The sequence below is a fragment of the Candoia aspera genome, chromosome 5 (assembly GCF_035149785.1).
Source record: "Candoia aspera isolate rCanAsp1 chromosome 5, rCanAsp1.hap2, whole genome shotgun sequence".
NCBI classification, from domain to species: domain Eukaryota; kingdom Metazoa; phylum Chordata; class Lepidosauria; order Squamata; family Boidae; genus Candoia; species Candoia aspera.
In genome coordinates, this window is record NC_086157.1 from 30,222,546 (window position 1) to 30,243,113 (window position 20,568).

At 39.6% G+C, this 20,568-nt stretch overlaps 1 protein-coding gene across 4 annotated transcripts in view; it reads right to left on the bottom strand.

Annotated features, from left to right (window-relative positions):
- Positions 1-7,422: 7,422 nt before the first annotated feature.
- The window catches only part of CARS2 (cysteinyl-tRNA synthetase 2, mitochondrial), a 34,204-nt gene continuing 21,058 nt past the window's right edge, over positions 7,423-20,568 (bottom strand). For all 4 annotated transcript variants that reach the window (XM_063304842.1, XM_063304844.1, XM_063304845.1 and 1 more), the window contains exons 10-15: positions 19,943-20,009; positions 13,495-13,633; positions 12,306-12,429; positions 10,331-10,429; positions 9,416-9,676; positions 7,423-7,612 (exon numbers count right to left, since the gene is read on the bottom strand). In XM_063304842.1, the coding sequence (XP_063160912.1) occupies positions 7,550-7,612; positions 9,416-9,676; positions 10,331-10,429; positions 12,306-12,429; positions 13,495-13,633; positions 19,943-20,009 (753 nt within the window). In that variant the 3' untranslated portion in view covers positions 7,423-7,549. The remainder of the gene's footprint in view (positions 7,613-9,415; positions 9,677-10,330; positions 10,430-12,305; positions 12,430-13,494; positions 13,634-19,942; positions 20,010-20,568) is intronic.

The window sequence follows — 20,568 nt, forward strand, 5'->3', positions numbered from 1 at the left end:
TGAATTCAGCAGGGCTTATTTCCTAGTAAGTACTTAAATGTTTATAGACGTGGACTTACACATTTCAATGGAAGGGAAATTAACTATACGTGTAGGTCTCCCATTGAAATAAATGGGATTTTAAAGTACTTAACTTTGGTTGACTTGTGTCACAATATTCTTCCACCAGCTCAGCTTCCTAAATTTGATTTGCAGGAATCAGTTTTGTTTTGTTCTCCCAGAACGATTGCAGGGGTTCAGTTCTGCACACTTAGTATGCCACTTTTGAGATATGCTGTCTTTGAGCAGAGACTGCATGCAATATGCCTTTGAGTCCTTGGTCTATAAAGACACTAATTTTTGTTCCTTCTCAAAAGGAAAGGGGCGGTGGTGGAAATGCATCGCTAGTTTTTGTTTTAAAGCAGCACCAAGAATCTGTAGATCATGGCATGTAAAAGTAGAATTTATTTAGCTGAATGTATTAAAGCTTCATCTATTATTCAGTGCTAGTTTAGGACATACAGTTGTAAAAGAAATTACTCAACCCCCATTGCAAATCAGGTTGATTGTCAAAATGTACAGACTTTCAGCTGTTTGCAATGAACAAATCAAACAAAAGCAATTAAAATAGCTCAACACAACGAATGCTTCAAGTGGTGTCCCCAAAGTCAACTGAAAATGCAACTTATCATGACTTCTCCAGTCTCAAAATTATTCAACCCCCTGAATAGAATCCATCACAACAGCACAAATACAGTATGCAAAATGTGTTGTTGCAAGCACACCTGATGCAACTTATCAAGGGCTTCATTAGTTGCACTAGGTGTGCTTGATCTGGAACACATGAAATACCCGAAGTGGCTAGGGGTTTGTTGAGTGTCATGTTTACTGCATGGTAGAAATGCAGTATGGCTAAGTCAAAAGAATGGTCCAAAAAGGTACGAGAAGAGATCATTGCCCTTCACAAACAAGGAACAGGATACAAAAAGATAGCGAAGGCACTGAATGTTCCTAGAGACACCGTTGGAAGCATAGTTCGCAAGTTAAAAGTTCAAGGAACAGTGGTGACACTACCTGGACAACAGAAAAAGGAAGCTGTCAATGGCTGCAACCAGATTTCTGAGAAGGCAGGTTGGGAGAAACCCTTGAGTGACTGCAAAAGACCTGCAGCAAGACTTGGTGGCCACAGGCACTGAGGTTTCAGTGAGTGCAGTAAGGCATGTACTAAACACAGAAGGTTTCCATCCAAGACATACACCACTACTGACTCAAAAGCACCAGAAAAGTCAGCTCCAATAGGCTCAAAATCATATCAATAAGCCACAGAAGTTTCGGGATTCTGTTCTGTGGAGCTATGAAACAAAACTGGACCTTTTCAGCCCGATGGATCAGCAGTATGTCTGGAGGAAGAAGAAAGAACCATATGCTGAAAAGAACACTCTGCCTACAGTAATGCATGGTGGTGGCTCGGTGATGCTCTGGGGCTGCTTTGCAGCCTCTGGCAATGGAAACCTGCAGCGTGTGGACAGCAAGATGGATTCATTGAAGTATCAGGAAATCCTAGGAGAAAATGTCATGCCATCTGTAAGGAAGTTGAAGCTTGGGCATCATTGGACCTTCCAACAGGTCCAATGATCCAAAGCATACATAAAATTCCACTAAGGTTTGGATGCAGAAGAAGTCCTGGAAGATTCTACAGTGGCCATCACAGTCACCTGACTTGAACCCCAAAGAAAATCTCTGGTGGGATTTGAAGAAGGCGATTGCAGCATGCAAACCCAAGAATATTACTGAACTGGAGGCCATTGCTCATGAGGAATGGGCTAAGATTCTTCAGGAACGCTGCCAGAAGCTGGTGTCTGGCTATGCATCTTGTTTGCAGCAGGTCATAACAGCAAAAGGGTGCTCTACTAACAGGACCGCAACGGGGGGGGGGGGGAGGCAAGTGGGACATGTGCCCCAGGCGCTGCGCTGGGGAGGCGCCAAAATGGGCACGGAATCCATGTTTGCCCTGGGTGACAGAGACCCTAGTTGTGGGCCTGTCTACTAAGTACTGAAGATGCTTGCTGAAAGTCTGTACATTTTGTCAATCAACCTGCAATGGGGGTTGAATAATATTGAGTACAACTGTAAAACCAAATCATTTGTGGAGAAACTTAGAATTGGGAAAAAGAAGTTCAGGTTATATTACAAAAGGGGGAGTGCTTTAGAAACAATTCACCATGAGCAGCTCTTACATAGGTCCCACAGTCTTTGCACAGAAACAGCTGTCAGTAGAAAGTGCCCTTCATGCTTTTATACTAGCATTAAAAAATCACCTTGTAACATACTACTACATGTGGACACGTTTTTTAGGGAAAAAGTCACCAGCATAAAGTGATTCAAAAATGAAAAGTGAAGGATTATCCTTAGATTGCACAATAAGGTCACACAGCCCACAGCAGACTGCAACATAGAGAGAAGATAGTTCAAAGCTCAGTAGCAATTTATTCCTAGCATTCAGCATCAGTGTAATAAAGGCTGTGGAACCATCCAAGAGGAGCATTCAGCTGCCCTAAATGTATCCTGTTAGTTTTGCTGAATGAACAACTTAATTTGATAGGAGCGGTGAGCTAAATAGTTTGACTTCAGCAGTTTCACCTCATAATAATGGTTTTTAAAAGATTGCAAAGAAAGATGACAGAATATCATTGGTTTTTACTTGAATGATTAGCAGCCTGCTACTATGCATATTTACTCAGAAATAATGTCTGACAGTTCAGTGGAGCTTATTCCAAAGGATATATATGGACAACTTAAGCCTTAGCCTATACTCTCTAGTGCTAAATTAGCACTCCTCTTTGTATAGGGACAGTTGCTGTTGGGGTTTGTTACATGGTATGGTAGTTAAACATCATTTAATGCCAACTTTCTTTGTGCAAGCAGGAAATTGCTCTGTATAAATTCAGTGCTTATGGTTAACATTTGGATGCACTGAGAATTCTACCTCAGAACAATACATTTGTTTTCTTTATATTAAAAGAGTATTCTCTTCTTTGGTTCTATCAAAGTTCAGAGCACCAGCTCATAAAAATAAATAAATAAATAAAGATACAGGTTCTGCTACTTGGAAGTACGGGTGAGGGATAGCTCTAGTATATGTGGAAAAATAGAACAGCAGGGAAAAAACTACCTGTGGGCCTCTGCCTTGCTTCTGATTGTACAGAATGGTGTAATGATTTTTTTTCTGAATTTTTGAATTGTCTCTAAAAAGAGCTTGTTTCCCTGAAACCAAAAACATTTCAAAAACCGGTATCTGCCTGAAGCAGTTCCCATATTGTGCTCCTGCATCCAGAAAACTGCAGACAAACTCAGTAACTATTCTTCCTACCTGTGTAGGTAACTAGGATGTTACGGCATACAAGAAGTTTTGAATGCCTCAGCATCCACATTCAAATCATCCAATGCAAATTTTTATTTCTTGCATGTTCAAGGGAACCTACAATAGGACAGGCAAGTTGCATCTAGACCTTTTATTTCTCATGCCTGCTCCATTGTACAATCTGAAGCTATTTGAGGTACAAAAGGATGAGAGGCAAGTCAACTGAACCCATCCAAGACTTTTCATTTGTGGGTGTTGGAATGGATTCCCTGTGTTGTTGAAGTCATAGCAGTGTTTTGGCATAAGGAAGATGTTAACCATACTGTAGATACTGTTTTCAATTAATATGTACCAGAGCTCTCCTGTGTTAATACATAAAATTGCAACCATCATTAAAGCTGAGCTATGAGAAAGGAGAACATTTAAGTTAAATTTGTAGGGAACCAAATGTCCAATTTTTCAGATGGCTCGGATGAATAACTACACCATTAAATCTGCCTGTTTTTTATGTTGTTCACTAGTGTATAAAGATTTACTTTTGAAATTTTCTGAAGCTGTAGCAGTTTCTTTTGAGGAAATAAAAATGACAGATTGAAATAACTGTAGTGAGTATTTGTTCATCCTCACCTGGCTAATGAATCTGTTACAAGGTAGTAAACTGGCATTTCCTTTTTAAATGGCATTACTTGGCCCATCACTGCAGTAATTTTCATTTCTCCCTGCAGGAGGAGAATATGTAAGGATTAATTTATTCATAAACTGGCAGTACCTGTGTATAATAGGTGTGCTCATTCAGAAAATAGCTGCCCTGGTGATGTAAACAGTACAAAGCACCTGGTTATTGGAATGTCACCTATGATTTTTCTAGCCCCATAGGGATGCCTCGTTACCCAATAAGCTTTTTTCCTGTGCAGATGGGGCCCATTTGGAGTTTGGAGGCATTCCTGAAAATAAAGATGTCAAGGCACTTGTTCTGCAGCATGCCAGTTTCCTATTTAATAAAGAAAATGTAAAAAAAATCAGATTCAGGAAGCTTGCTGGGTGCCCAAACTAGTGTTTGCAACTATATTAGGGCTCCTGGTTCCATGTTGCCACCCAGTCATATGAAGTCAAAAGGAATGAAGTATTTTCTATTACTATTGAGTATCTATGAACTTATTTTTAGCTAATCGTTCTGTCGCAGGTATGTTCTTACAGCTTGTAGCCCATACAGGAATTAAACATCAGTGGCTGTATACTCACAGATGAGCAATTTTTAGCTTTTGCAACAGAAGGGGAATTTGTGAGACTGAGTTCCATGCCAAGCAATGGCTGCAGTTACCTCAGCCACAACTGTAATCCCCATAAAACCGAGATTGGCACTTGGAACAAGCTTATTTGTCAGATTCCTGCAGAGTGCATTAGGTGGCAGGGTGAGATGGGAACAAACAACACTGTTCTTCACTTCAGCAAACTTACTGGCAATTCTATGAAAGGAACAGAAAGAGGGAAATTACTGTAGTAGATTTAAAGACCAAAATGGTAGATTTAAAGACCAAAATGGTTAGGAGAAATAGAAAGGAGTCATGGAGCTGTGGGCAGGCCCCTAGAGATAAATCCTGCTCCTGCTTCTCTTCTTTGCTGCAAGGAGGTACATAAGAAACTTTTGTTTAGGGTCAAACCATAAAGCATGATTTTCCTTATTCAAGCCAGTCTGGAGACTGGGAAGCACAGACAAAATCAGTAATTCCATTTGGGTATTTGTACACATTACGCACTCTGCATGCACACAAAATAAGCTGTTTAGCTTGCAAGAAGGCCTTTGAGTTACAGTAGCTGCACTAGACAACTCGCAGGTTAAAAGTGGACAATACGTTGGTCATTTTCTCTTTTTGAAGTTGCAGTGCAAAGCAGTTTCTTCTCTTCTGATAACATTTGTTTACTGTTTTTTGAAAACTGCAAAACAGGTAAGGTATTCCCAAGATTGGGTGCCAAAAGTGCAGATAATGTAAATACGCTTAGTCATGTAAAAAAATAAGTACACCCCATTGAATTGACTTTTTCAACATACTTGAATTTCAACAATACAGTATTGATAAAGGGGATATAATGTAACAAATATGCACCATTTACATTTTGTAGTTCCTTGTGTAATTTAACATAAATGCAAGTTTTGTATGTAGAAAAATAAACCCTTACATTTATCTCTACTTCAAATACCCTAAAATTAGAATTGGGTCTAACAGAGCAGGTGTCAATGATTAGAACATAGTGATAGAGGAACAGGAAGAAATTTGCCTTATTAAAAACATTTAGTTTGATTTGCTTTTGGTTGTTGAAGTGTGTATCACCACATGTCGATCAAAAGAGCTCTCTGAGGCATTCAGAAAGGTGGCTATAAATGCCTATGAGTCTGGGAAGGGTTTTGAAAATATGGCCAAGCAATTGGACAACGATCCTAAACTTTCTAGTAAATCCACTGCAATGGCTGAAAAAAAGAAAAGAAATGGAAGGTTCCAGAATGGCCAAGCCAAAATCCAGATCTAAATCCCATCAAGATGCTCTGGGGTGACTGGACATAGGCTGTGCATACAAGAAATCCCTCAAACATTGCACAGCTGAAAAAATTCTGCATGGAGGAGTTGGACAATTCCTCCCAGTTGATGTCAGGGATTAGTAGACAGTTCTAAGAAACGCCTACTTGCGGTGGTTTCTGCTAAAGGGCAATACAGGTATTGGAGCCATGGCTGTACTTACATTTTCCACAGAAGGAAATGGCGTTTCTGTTAATTTTTTGTTGAATAAATCATTGCAAAGTCAATTTTCATTTTTTTGTTCAATTACATCACCTTTATATACTGAAAATGTTGGTATGTCCACATGTGTGTGTTTAAAAAGAAAAAAAAACTACATGGGGTGTACTTACTTTTTTACATGACTGTGTATGTGCTTTTCATGAGGAATTAGGGAAAGGTAGACAGCATAGAGAACCCCCCTAAAATAAGCCTGCCAAATTTGTAAATAGAATGTTTATTGTGATCACTTCATTCTTTTGCTTGCTTTTCTACAGGCGACATGAATCAGAATAGAGTACATTAAGAGAAATGTCCATAGCAACATTTCAAAAGGATGCATGCAAGCCCTAGGGAATTCTGCAGAGTAAGTCTAAGGCTTTTCTGTTCCTGATCAAGTGGCATCAGTCACAGAAAGCACCACATGGTCATTCATGTGGGACTACAGTGGCAAAGGCAGAAGAGCCTTTTTGAAAAGCAGCTTCATCCAACGTTTTCCAGGCAAGCACTGTATCCTTAGTACTCTGTCGAAACTTTAGTCTTTCCTCTTTTTGAGGGAATGAACCAACAGAGAGCACCTCAGATACTATATGGGACCTGCCTATTCTTGGGAATGCTCTCAGGTTCTCTTTCCTTATGCTCCTTGCTTCTACACTTTCCACCCTGTTTATGTTATTCCAACTTTTCCACACACTCATTTTTAAAAAAATGCCATATTCTAAAAGCCTAAAGGTATCTGCTTTCCCATTGCCTCTATCTGTTCACCTAGATGTTTCCTTCTACTGTGGGGAACAAGGCACGTGCTGAGGACAGCTATAGTTTCCACAGACCATGCTCTGTGCTTCAGGTCTTAAAACGTTTGTTGGTGTCAGCCAAAGAAAAGCTGTTAAAGCAAGCCTAAATCTGATGTGAAATTCTGCTAATGCTGACAAAATAGCCTGTAGACTATTGTAACAACTTTTGCTGTTTAAATATACCATCTATAACAGCCCCATTCTCAAAAATTCACTTCCTTTGGTACTTCTGGTGATGTTAAACTAAATCCTATTTTCTTCAGCTATGTTACAGTCAAAATTGTTCATAAAGTGTGAATATGTAAAGAGGTCACTCCAACCATATGATTACAACAGCCAGTAAAATAAGCAAATCAACTCTTGAATCATTAGAGCTGACAAAGGTTTCACTAGATAATTACTATTACTTTAGAAGACTCATTTGAAGCAACTGAATTCTGACACAGGCAGTGAAGTAGAGAGAGAGAGAGAAATCAGTGAATCAACACTTGTATTCCCCAAATCACAACACTGAGTAGAATGTTTGACAATACTTTATTTAGGTTGCTTTGGAATGGAAGTCCAGCAATCCAAGGGACAGGATCCTTTATCAGTCTGGCTTTTAAAAAAATAATCAATTATAATCACTCCACTTCATCTTTTCATCAGTGCTTTTCCAGGTCATTATTGATTTTTTCAAGTTCCCATGTAGAAGTAGTACTTCTGTCCTACAGATATTTTGGGAAATGGGGTGGGGGTAGGAGAGAAAGAGCAGCGAATTGCATTCTATTTCCTTTTATAAATCAAGAATTTGGAAGTCCTGTATACAAATCTAAGCATGCTTAGCCAGAAATATCAACACTTATTTTAGCCCTCAGTTCAGGTGCAAGTTCAAATAGGAGAAAATAGCTTCCCATAGTATTACTTTTGCAGCTTTATTTAATCTGTGGAAGTTAAACACTGGTTATGAGAGCTGTCATTCAATTATAAAAACATTAGCTGAATAAATCAAATTTTAGTTAAAAAGTTCAGGTTTGGGCAAACTTCAGACTTTCAGTGTTTCACTTAGGCTTTTAGCAAATGGCTTAGATCAAATCCCACATTTTTCATGCGATCGTATCATTCCAGAACGATGGGAAAAAAAATTCACTTGTGCAATTATGTGTTTAAGGCAAGGATCACTGATTCACAAAACTCAATGTTAGTCCAGGGAATTATTTACTGAAGTTGACTGTATGAACAAAGCAGAATTAGCACTTAAAGTACAAGCTCAGAACACCTGATTTCTTACTGACGATGCTATTTTGGAAAAAATAAAAACCTATTAAGACTGCAGTATGTTGGATCTCTTGTGTTCTTTTCTATGATTTTAGTATTTTCTGTCTTGAGTGTAATATTTCACTGATACATTTTAGATTTCATGTAAACCTTATTTCATCCTTTAAGCTTCCCATAGCTTGACATACTTGATTAAATTATGAGCTCTACTTTTTCCCAGTAACAACCTATCTGCCCTCATATGGGCTCTAGCAAAATAACTCCCAATAATTGTTACGCTAAGCAGTTTTTGGAATGCAGTATCAATACTGATCATATGTTACACTGGAATAATTTTGAAATCAGGTATCTTTATTTCCAGTAAAAATGGTTTCCCCATATGGCTTATGTTCATCTTTTATCTGGCTTTCTCCCTTAGAAGGAATTGCATAAATATGTATACAATGAGAGTGAATATACCACTCCTTAGCTTTTAGTGGAGCTTAGTCCTCTATTTTAAAAAGCAAATATCCAACCCCCATTGCATTATCACTTAGCTTATTACAGCTCCCCGTTCTCCCTAAAGACGTTAAGAGTGACCTCATATGTACAATAAGTAAGTACCTGAAAAATAGTTGCATTAGATAAGTATATACAGTATAGAATTGTAATTGTTTCCTCTTAGGATATATTAACATGTTTTTTCCTTTGTATTTCTTTCACTTTTTTGTTAAAGCACTTAATGTGTTTTTTTTTCCTTCTCCTTTTTTTTGTAATTAAACATTAAAAAAAATAATCTTTAAAAAAAGACCCCTGGCCACCCATGCTAGTATTCTAAGCAGTTTAAAAAAAAAAACCAAAATGAACAGGCAAATTTGTGGAACGTTTCTAACGCTAACCCTACTCCCTTTCTTTCTACAATGCAATTACAGGAGTACCTGGATATTTAAAATTTCCCAGTGAGACTTGAGAGCAGTGGAGCCTCTCCAATGCTTCACCACACTGCTCCCATCTAGAACACCTGCAAAAGCAGCTGAACCTAGGCCAGCATTACTGAGAGATGGCATTCTTCAGTCAAACATAGGGATTCAACTCAGACCTGCTCTTAGTTTTTTTTTTAATATATTATAGTATGAAAAAAAAAAAAAAAAAAAACACTGCCTGTTGTCGGTGTGAAGGAAAAGTACAGCTGGAGCTTTATTCTTAGGCCAGCCCACACAGTCAGTAAAATAAAAATGACCAGCAAGCAGAATTTGGGTAATGCAGAGACCAACCTTTATGTTGATACCATATATAGTCAAGTCTTGACGAAGGCGGTCACATGCTTGCAGAAGGGGCGTTCTCTCCTGCAACTGTTGCTGTCTTTCCTCTTTCTGCTGCCATTTTACTTCTTCTGAGAGGTCAGCACTTTGGGCAGACGTACCTCCTGCAGCCGCAGGTGCAGCAAGAGCAAAGCGGCGCACTTTGATCCGGAAGCTTACAAGTTCGTCTATCACACTGGAGAGCAAAGCTGAATGCTTGTGTTCAGCAGGAACCTATAAATCATAATTGTGTTTTGATTGAAGATTGGTTTTCACTGTTACTGTACACCACTCTGGGTGCCTTTGGAGGATCAGCAGTATAAAATGAAATTAATAATAACTGTAAACTTAAAATCAAGACCGATGATGTTACATGCATGCAACAGAAAATCAGTTATAACAGCAATGATGCAACAGCGAAGAGTGTTGAATCTCAAAGCATATTCCCAATTTTAAATTAAGACCAGCTTCACAGCTAACAAAATCCCAGCAAGGAAAACAGTTCAGATGTAGCAAACAGTGCAGCACTCATATGTAAGATCAAGTGAAGAGGTGATTACAAAATTGCATTTTTCACTGTGGAATAGAGATTGACTGGGAAGCTCACAAAAATCCCCTGTGCTTAAAATCTCTGGTTCCATTGAAAGCAAGAAAACAATGCTCCCTGTTCTTAAAGTCTTCAACTGTTGCTGCTCTTCAGAAGAAAGGGATTGCCCAGAGTGGCAGCAGCATCTTATGTTTATAAACATATAATTCTTAACAATGGGAACCAAGAAGAAATCTGTTTCCACACAGCCCAAAAGCCCTGGCAAACAATTGGGTATATGCCTGGGGGGATAAGCCCACAGGAACAGTCTTAATGAACACACTTTTATAGCAGCCTCTTACCTGACTTTCAGTAAGGGTGACCCCGACCATGTTAAAAAATTCCACCATGTAGGAGATGATGGCTCCGAACACAATGGCGCTTCTAGGGGACCTGTTTTCCTGATTGTGAAAGAGGCACAAAGAAAGAGCTGATGTAATTGAAACAGGTCACTTTGGTGACCAAGGCTTCTGGCACATGAACCCAAGATGAAAATGAACCATTTTCCTACCATTTTGGAAAGCAGCTTTGCAGAAACTGCCTTATCTTACTTAAATCTTTCCTAAACTCTCTCTGTACAGGAATGGAAAACCCTTAACAGTAGCAAGGTGAGCTACAAATAAAATGTAGATGGGGCAACCTGATAATACATAAAAACAGTTCTCTTAAAACCATGTTTAAAAATGCCTAACTATTGCAAAGGAAGTTATTAAAATTTAACTGCAGAGTGAACTCACAGAAACTAAGACCAGCAGACTTCTACTATTTATAATTATAGCTTTTGCCAAAGCTTTTTCACCAACGGAGAAAAAGCTGAACAATTATATTGTGTATTACACACTGGCCCATCTTTGGCTAGAGATTCTGTAATTCTGTACAAGAGCCCAATCGAAGTATCAAGGTTAGGATTGGCAAATTCAGCCTCAGTTTTAGCCTTTAACATACATCTACAGCTTTGATGATTCCAAACACAAATCCAAAAGCATACAAGCAACACTGTATGAAGTCTTAGAAACTGAGGAGAGAGAATGAAAGAGTAAAGCTTTCATCTGCAAAGCCACAGGGCAAACCAGATTTATCCACCTTCTATTATCTGAAGTCTAACTTGGTATGAAGTAACATCTGAAATTTTATAAGGATTGTAGTGGGGGAGCAGGGATTGTGAGAAAAGCATTCATACATACTGAGAGGGAGAAAATATATATGTACAGGAAACATACATCATGAAGATTAGGTATGCTTGACGCTTCAAGCAGTAGGTTGAGAAAACACCTTGGCAAAATACATTTCCAAATGGTTTTGCGCAGTCCTAGCAAGAGCACTTTATTTCATCTGTTTTCCTATACCTTGTTCATCGCTACAGTGCCTTACCAAACTGCCCTTCAGAAGGAAACAGCTTCTACTGCCTTTGTCATCAAAAGTACTGTGGCAGTAAAGCTTAGCAGCCTGATGGGGATGAAAGCAACAGCAAAAGTAGATGGTAGAGTCACCTACTGTATGTACCGGGGGGAAAACCACAAGTGTGGGGGTGGAGAAGAGAAACATTTTTTTGACAGTTCTGTCCAAGAGGAGGTATGTATACGTTAAAGCCAACAGCGGAATGGAGGTCAGGCAGATAAGGGAGAGCAGCAGACTTCAATATATTCAAGAGTCATGTTAAAACAAACCAGAATTCCAAACCAGTGAAGACAAACCAGTCTGTCTACAACAGGGTTCCCCAAAGTGTTCAACAACCCCAGGGGTCAGTGGGACTATCCAAGGTGTCAATGTTGTTGTTATTCATAGTATGATTAACTAAAGTAGCATTTTTTTTTTTTCATATTATAAATGTTTGGGGGTGATGAACAATCTGAAACTTCATGAAGGGGTCGATGAGCTGAAGAGTTTGGGGACCCCTGGTTTACAAAGCTGTGCACAAGTGCACAGAAAGCCTTAAAAAGCCTTCACAATCAACTAACATTTGGTGAGGGGAGATAGGGAAGGCCTCTCTGGAATGAGAAATAAGAAAATACTGTGAATAGCAGAGAAAACGGCATCCTTCATAAGCTGTCTACAAATCCAGCACATCATTGACCAAAATAAAATTTGGGCAATTTAAAGCACAACAAATTCAATTCTGACTTTCTGTAAATGCAGTTTGGGTAAATGCCTGTTATTGGAATGAAATGTGTTGCTTCTTTTTCCTGATGGCTTATTCTAGAAAAATAATACACCGATCTGTCAGTACAGAGCTGTAGACAACTGTCGCTTTCTGATCTTTGTGTCCTAATGGGTTACCTTAGTGACGGTTTTAAGCTGTCTGTTGCCATAGTGAATGAGGTCCAAAACTGCACGAATAGCCCTGGGAGTATCGAAGTCATCTGCACATGCTGCTTCTACTGTGGCCTTAGTAAGGGCTAGTCTTGAAGGAAAACACAGAATGTAAGGCACCAGAAACAAACTTTGTCTCATTGCTGTAAGCCAATCAGCAAATTAAAAAAAAAAATTCAAGTCAGACTTCCACAGCTTCAAACTGAAAAACGCTGCTTTAAATGGAAGCCCCAGGAATTTTCTGGAGTTATCCTTGATATGAACTAGGCAGTATTAGGAACATTTAGACATTTTTTAATTCACTGGGAAAAGTAAAAGACACACACAAAACTTCTATGAGGATTAAAACTATTCAGTACTGCTGCATCTAGCTATACATACATGATGAAAAAGGCGTATGTGTATGTGTGTGAGACAGACAGACAGACAGACAGACAGAGAACATGAAATCCATGCTGGCTAAGAGTGCTGAAATTTGCAGTTCAACCACACACAAAAGGTTCTCCACTCATGTTAGTGTCCTTGTTAAAAAAAAAAATAAAGGAAGAGTTTGCTTACTTGGTTTATTCTGACACAAAACAAAAGCTGTTTCACTACTCATATTTTAAGTGTATACAAGATGTCTTTGGAATTGTCAACATACACAAACAGGAAGCTAACAACATGGCACTTGTAGGGACCAAGATGCCCAAACACCACTAGATGGTTCTCCATTAAAAAAAAAAGTTGAAGTGGCTGAAATCTTGCAAGGTAGCTGAATTGCACAAGTTGTTCACATTCTCATGTGAGATTTACTAAAAATTGACGTTTTATTTTTAATATTTAGGCACCCATGGCATTGCACAAAAAATGCAAAAAGATCAGCCTTCAGAAGAGATGCTGCCCGCCATTCATGCAGGAAAATGAGCTAAAAATGGACTCCACTGATTTCCCATTTGCTGTCTAATGGCAACCCTAACAGCAGAAAACCACCTCATATTAAGAAATTCTCACCCTGATATGTTAGTTTTACAGGCAGAGGTTAATTACAAAGGGAATCTCTTAAAATTATGCCTGCTGTCTGATGCAGTTTCTCCTCAAACTTCTACCATGTTATTGTCCGCAAGGCACCAGGCCAGTCACAAATACAAATTATAAAGGAGAATATAGCACTTACTTGTCCCAAAGCACATCCTCCCTAATGGCACCACAGTCAAGTTGCCCTTTCATGTAGGCAGTAGCGCTACTTATAAAAGAATGTATTATGTGAAGCATGTTCTTTGCATCATTCATGGTATCATCACTATATTCCACTCCTAGGAAAATAAATTTAATTATATGGGATAATATAAACAGGCAATATTAGAAAACAGAGCACCATATTTTAAAATGGAACAAAACCAATACTGTGCCTTCCCTGCCCCTTCTTCCTCCAAAATTTCTCACTGTAGGATTTCTTGCATATGCAGGAAGTCACCAAAGGAAATGAGAACATTATCCCATTCTGTCAAAGAGATCAGACCTTTTGTTGTTACATATATCTTCCCCTTAATTCCAGTTTTGGTAGGATTTGTTTTACGGAACACTTGAACTAAACCTGAAAAGATAACTATCTTTTTAACAGTATCTCGGACAGTAAACTGACATAATTGCCTGAAAGAGATACAATATGTAAGTAAGATATCAAATCAAGTCATGCTCTGAATAATCAGACTTCTAGCTTTAGGAACTGTTCAAGATATATAATAAGAGGACAAAACAGTAATAAAAGAATTAACAGTGCACATGTTGTAAATTATTGTCCTGGGCATTTATTAGAAGACTGATGGCTCTTGGCACCTCAAAAGACAATAAAGATTTTTTAAAAAGCACTCAAATGTCCCTCCCTTGCTTCTTCATCTATTTTGGTTCAATTCCTGGGTCACCCAATCTCCATAGGTAATTGGAAGCAAACTGTACCATGAAATAGGACTTCTGGTTCTTCTCACATTCCAAGGTAGGTTCAAAAGAAAGTAATTCTACCGAGTCATGTTTCAAAGATGTAGATCAGTGCTTCTCAACTTTAGCAACTTTAAGGCGTGTGGACTTCCCCAGCATGCTGGATGGGGAATTCTGAGAGTTGAAGGCCACACATCTTAAAGTTGCTAAAGTTGAGAAGCACTGATGCAGATGTTTCACAGCATTTAGTAGCTTTGACTAAATATAGATATGGCCAAATATATTTTAATATATTTATTATAAGCATCTAGATTTATACACGTGTATATTATAAATACAAATATAAATTTATACATGTGTTATGTGACAGAGCGAGTATGCATATGCAGGTATCTTTATTACTGTCCATTAATGAATAGGCCCACTAGATTAATCAACAAATTAATGGCTTTTGAAGGAATTTCTCCAGTCTTTCTACTGCCTTCCTTGCAGCTATCTACCAGACCCATTTAAAGAGAATGGTGTTCCATACCAGGTGGATCTGAAAATACTGGCTTTTAGGAAGAAGTCACTGGGGGAATCTGGAACTAATAATCATCTAGTTCTAAAACAGTTTTTAAACTATTCACTTTTCTTTGCCTTGTGTAGGCAAGAATGCCTTTGAAAAGTAGGGAGAACCCCACATTTTCTTCTACTCTTGTTTAGTGGTCTGAAATGCTCTCTTCCAAAATCTGATTTGCTGAAGCTGGGGAGGAGGGGGGGGGTCACAAAGCAGCAATTAATCACTGAAAATTGATTTGCCCTATCGAGCAAAATGTACTGTTTCTAATGCCATGGATCAGGTCAGAGACAATCACCACCTTCCTAATGACCCTGTGGTTAAGAAATAAGGTACTGCCAGCTCCCCAGGTACACCAGACCAGGACATTAACTCCACAGGTAGGTTAAAACTATACTTTACTGCGATTGGCTATAACAACAGAATTCTGCAAGTCTGACTGTGCTGTACCTCCACCTCCTCCTCCTAATCCAGTGAACTAGAGAGGCATCTCTCTGAGCTATTTCAAATGTTATCTTGCCATTCTGGACTTGAACATGATTTTGCCCCTTTTGCCTAGGTAACAGGTCCTGCATATTTCCATCAAGCTCATCTTGCTTGCTCTCTACAGGTACCGACTAGCTTACCAGTTATGACATAATAAAAGGATGACATGAGAGCAGCTTTGGTGGAACCAAAGTATGTGGCACAAGGCTGAATGACCAGAAGCATTAGGCAGCACTACTGTCATACCCAGAATGGTTGTCTGTCACAGCGGGAGAGACCAGTCGTGAGTGGATGGGAGACACAGTGGAGGGGCTAAGTGCACAATCAGCAAAAAGCAGAGACTGAGCAAGCAAGAGAGAATGGCTGAGTGATGCATGCATGGTGATTAGGCAGACAGGCTAAGCAGACATAGCCATCAGATGGCAGAGATAGAGCACATATAGAAGCATGGGGCGGGAAGCATCTTTTTCAGACACAAATGGGTTTTTGTGCTGACTCCGGACCAAAGGAGAAGAAATAATGCTTCAGGGCCATCACAAGTAAAACGTGTTTTGATTGATTTTACAAAGTCCCTACAAATAAATTCTTGGAAAACTTCACTTTCTTCTCATTCAACTCAGACTTGGCATGATTTGCTTGTTATGTTTTTGTTTTAGATCAAAACACACAAATGAGGGGATATGTTTGATATGTATTTCATACACAATCAAATACTTTGATGTGTATTTCCATGTGCATCTACTGCAAATAAAAGCAGCAATATCACTGATGTTCCATTTCTGATTCTAGTAAACAGCCAATCAAAGTGATACTGTAGTCTTGCTGATAAAAAAGAGAAAAATTTTTACTTATTTATTTGATTTCTATAGCCACCCATCTCAGCAAGTGACTCTATCCTTTTATTTATTTATTAGATTTATGTCCTGCTTTTCCTCTAGATGTTATTCATTTAGTCGCTTCCAACTCTTCGTGACTTCATGGACCAGCCCACACCAGAGTTTCCTCTTGGTCGTGAACACCCCCAGCGACCCTAGGGACGAGTCCATCACCTCTAGAATACCATCCATCCACCTTGTCCTTGGTCGGCCCCTCTTCCTTTTGCCTTCCACTCTCCCTAGCATCAGCATCTTCTCCAGGGTGTCCTGTCTTCTCATTATGTGGCCAAAGTATTTCAGTTTTGCCTTTAATATCATTCCCTCAAGTGAGCAGTCTGGCTTTATTTTCCTGGAGTATGGACTGGTTTGATCTTCTTGCAGTCCAAGGCACTCTCAGAATTGTCCTCCAACACCACAGTTCAAAAGCATCGATCTTCCTTCTCTCAGCCTTCCTTATGGTCCAGCTCTCGCAGCCATATGTTACTACAGGGAACACCATTGCTTTAACTATGCGGACCTTTGTTGTCAGTGTGATGTCTCTGCTCTTAACTATTTTATCGAGATTGGTCATTGCTCTTCTCCCAAGGATTAAGCGTCTTCTGATTTACTGACTGCAGTCAGCATCTGCAGTAATCTTCACACCTAGACATACAAAGTCTTTCACTGCTTCTACATTTTCTCTATTTGCCAGTTATCAATCAAGCTGGTTGCCATAATCTTGGTTTTTTTCAGGTTTAGCTGCAAGCCAGCTTTTGCACTTTCTTCTTTCACCTTCATCATAAGGCTCCTCAGTTCCTCTTCGCTTTCAGCCATCAAAGTGGTATCATCTGCATATCTGAGATTGTTAATATTTCCTCCAGCGATTTTAACTCCAGCCTTGGATTCCTCAAGCCCAGCATGTCGCATGATGTGTTCTGCATACAAGTTGAATAAGTAGGGTGAGAGTATACAGCCCTGCCGTACTCCTTTCCCAATCTTAAACCAATCCATTGTTCCCTGGTCTGTTCTTACTGTTGCTACTTGGTTGTTATACAGATTCCTCAGGAGGCATACAAGATGACTTGGTATCCCCATATCACTAAGAACTTGCCACAATTTGTTATGGTCCACACAGTCAAAGGCTTTAGAATAGTCAATAAAACAGAGATAGATATTTTTCTGAAACTCCCTGGCTTTTTCTATTATCCAGAGGATATTGGCAATTTGGTCCGTAGTTCCTCTGCCTTTTCTAAACCCAGCTTGTACATCTGGCAATTCTCGCTCCATGAATTGCTGAAGTCTACCTTGCAGGATCTTGAGCGTTACCTTACTGGCATGTGAAATGAGTGCCACTGTTCAATAGTTTGAACATTCTTTAGTGTTTCCCTTTTTTGGTATGGGGATATAAGTTGATTTTTTCCAGTCTGATGGCCATTCTTGTGTTTTCCAAATTTGCTGGCATATAGCATGCATTACCTTGACAGCATCATCTCGCAAGATTTTGAACAGTTCAGCTGGGATGCCGTCGTCTCCTGCTGCCTTATTAGCAATGCTTCTTAAGGCCCATTCAACCTCACTCTTCAGGATGTCTGGCTCTAGCTCACTGACCACACCGTCAAAGCTATCCCCGATATTGTTATCCTTCCTATACAGGTCTTCTGTATATTCTTGCCACCTTTTCTTCATCTCTTCTTCTTCTGTTAGGTTCTTGCCATCTTTGTTTTTGATCATACCCATTTTGGCCTGGAATTTACCTCCGATGTTTCTAATTTTCTGGAAGAGGTCTCTTGTCCTTCCTATTCTCTTGTCTTCTTCCACTTCCGCGCACTGCTTGTTTAAAAATAATTCCTTATCTCTTCTGGCTAACCTCTGGAATTTTGCATTTAATTGGGCATATCTCCCCCTATCACTGTTGCCTTTTGCTTTCCTTCTTTCTTAGGCTACTTCTAGTGTCTCAGCAGACAGCCATTTTGCCTTCTTGGTTTTCTCTTTCTTTGGGATGTATGTTGTTGCCACCTCCTGAACAATGTTGCAAACTTCTGTCCATAGTTCTTCCGGGACCCTATCTACTAAGTCCAGTCCCTTAAATCGATTCTTCGCTTCCACTGCATATTCCTTAGGAATATTAGTGAGCTCATATCTAGCTGATCTGTGGGTCTTCCCTAATCTCTTTAGTCTGATCCTAAATTGTGCAAGAAGAAGTTCGTGATCGGAACTACAGTCAGCTCCAGGTCTTGTTTTTACCAACTGTATAGATGTCCGCCACCTTTGGCTGCAAAGGATGTAGTCAATCTGATTTCGGTGTTGTCCATCTGGGGAAGTCCATGTATAAAGCCGTCTCTTAGGTTGTTGGAAGAGAGTGTTTGTTATGCAGAGTGATTTGTCTTGGAAAAATTCTATCAGCCTATGTCCTGCTTCGTTTTGTTCTCCCAGGCCATGCTTACCTGTAATTCCAGGTGTCATTTGACTGCCCACTTAGCATTCCAGTCTCCCGTGATGAAAATAACATCTCTTTTAGGCATGTTGTCCAGTAGGTGCTGCAGATCCTCATAGAACTGCTCTACTTCAGCTTCTTCAGCATCTGTGGTTGGGGCGTATATTTGGATCACTGTGATGTTAGATGGCTTGCCCTGAATTCGAATTGAGATCATTTTGTCATTTTTTGGATTGTATCCAAGCACTGCTTTCGCCACTTTACTATTAATTATGAAGGCTACTCCATTTCTTCTGTGGTCCTCTTGTCCACAGTAGTAGATCTGGTGGTCATTTGATGTGAAGTGGCCCATTCCAGTCCATTTCACTTCACTGACGCCCAAAATGTCTATCTTTAATCTTGACATCTCACCAATAACCACATCCAATTTGCCCTGGCTCATAGATCTTACATTCCAGGTTCCAATGGTGTGTTGATCCTTAGAACATCGGATTCGCCGTTCACCACCAGCACCGTCGGCCGCTAGCCGTCCTTTCGGCTTTGAGCTAGCTGCGTCATCACGTCTGGGGCTAGTTGAACTCATCCTCTGTTCCTCCCCAGTAGCATTTTGATCATCTTCCGACCTGGGGGTCTCATCTTCCGATGGTATACCAACATATCTCTGGTTGTACTGATCCATTTAGTTTTCACGGCAAGAAGTGGGTTGCCATTACCTTCCCCAGGGATCGCATTTAGTCTGACCTCTCTGTCATGACCTTCCTGTCTTGGGCGGCCCTTCACGGCTTAGCTCATGGCATCATTGAGGTGCTCAAGCTCCAGCACCACAACAAGGTAACAATCCTTTGCTTTTCTTTGATCCTCTAGATGGCATACACAGAATTCCTTGTTGCAATTTTGCCCCACAGCAATCCTGTGAGATATGAAGATTGTTTTCAAGGTATTGAAAAGGTGTTTCAAAGAAACAGCTAAACATTATTGAAATCTACCAATTAAGTTAAATGGACTCTATTTTGGAATACAAGCAGAATACTGATTTAAACTATAAGTTCATCAAATAAGTCACTAAATACTCCTGGAGCACTCACAACCTAAACTATCTTAACAGTTGTGCTGTGAAAATAAAGCATAGAGACTCTCTTTCAGTTGCCAGCTGGAAAAATGCTGCATCTTAAAGTTTATCTGATATTTAAGAGTGACAACAAAGGTCACCTCAAAATTAAAACTCTCCTCCCAAATCATTTTAAAACAAAAGCAGTCATTTCAGAAGTATAATGCACAAAGTAAGCATCTAATTGCAACTACATCAACAATATACATCTTGTAAGGCCATCTTTAGTCCAAGACGCTTTCTTACCTGAGCTATATTTAGTCCGCAAGCAAAACATCCTAAACTGATCAGATGAAAATTCTTTTAGAAAATCCTAAGGAAACAAAAAAAGCAAAGACTCTCATTCTTGATTCTAATAGGATTAGATCATGAAGAATTTGGCAAAACATGGATAATGGCCCCATTTCAGAATTCAAATGCTTTCCATCAAATCCAAGTCTCTACATTAAAATGTACCACATGTACCACCTTCAAGTTCATGCAGGCATGCCAATATTTGCTTTTAGGTCTAATGATTATCCAAGGTTTGAACTAGAACAAATCTGTTCAGGCCAGTTGGCAAACCTGACATTTAAAAAAAAATCATTGCAGCCCTAACTACTTGGTGGAAATAAGGCCAGTAAAAAGGAAAAGAAGAGCTTTAAAAATGTACTTGCTCTCTCTCTCTCTCTGTGTATATACCTAAGAGCCAGCTTGGTGTGGTGGTTAAGGCAACTGGCTAGAAACCAGGAGACTGTGAGTTCTAGTCCCGCCTTAGGCATGAAAGCCGGCTGGGTGACCTGGGGCCAGTCACTTTCTCTCAGCCCAACTCACCTCACAGGGTTGTTGTTGTGGGGAAAATAGGAGAAGGAGTATTTGGTATATTCACCACC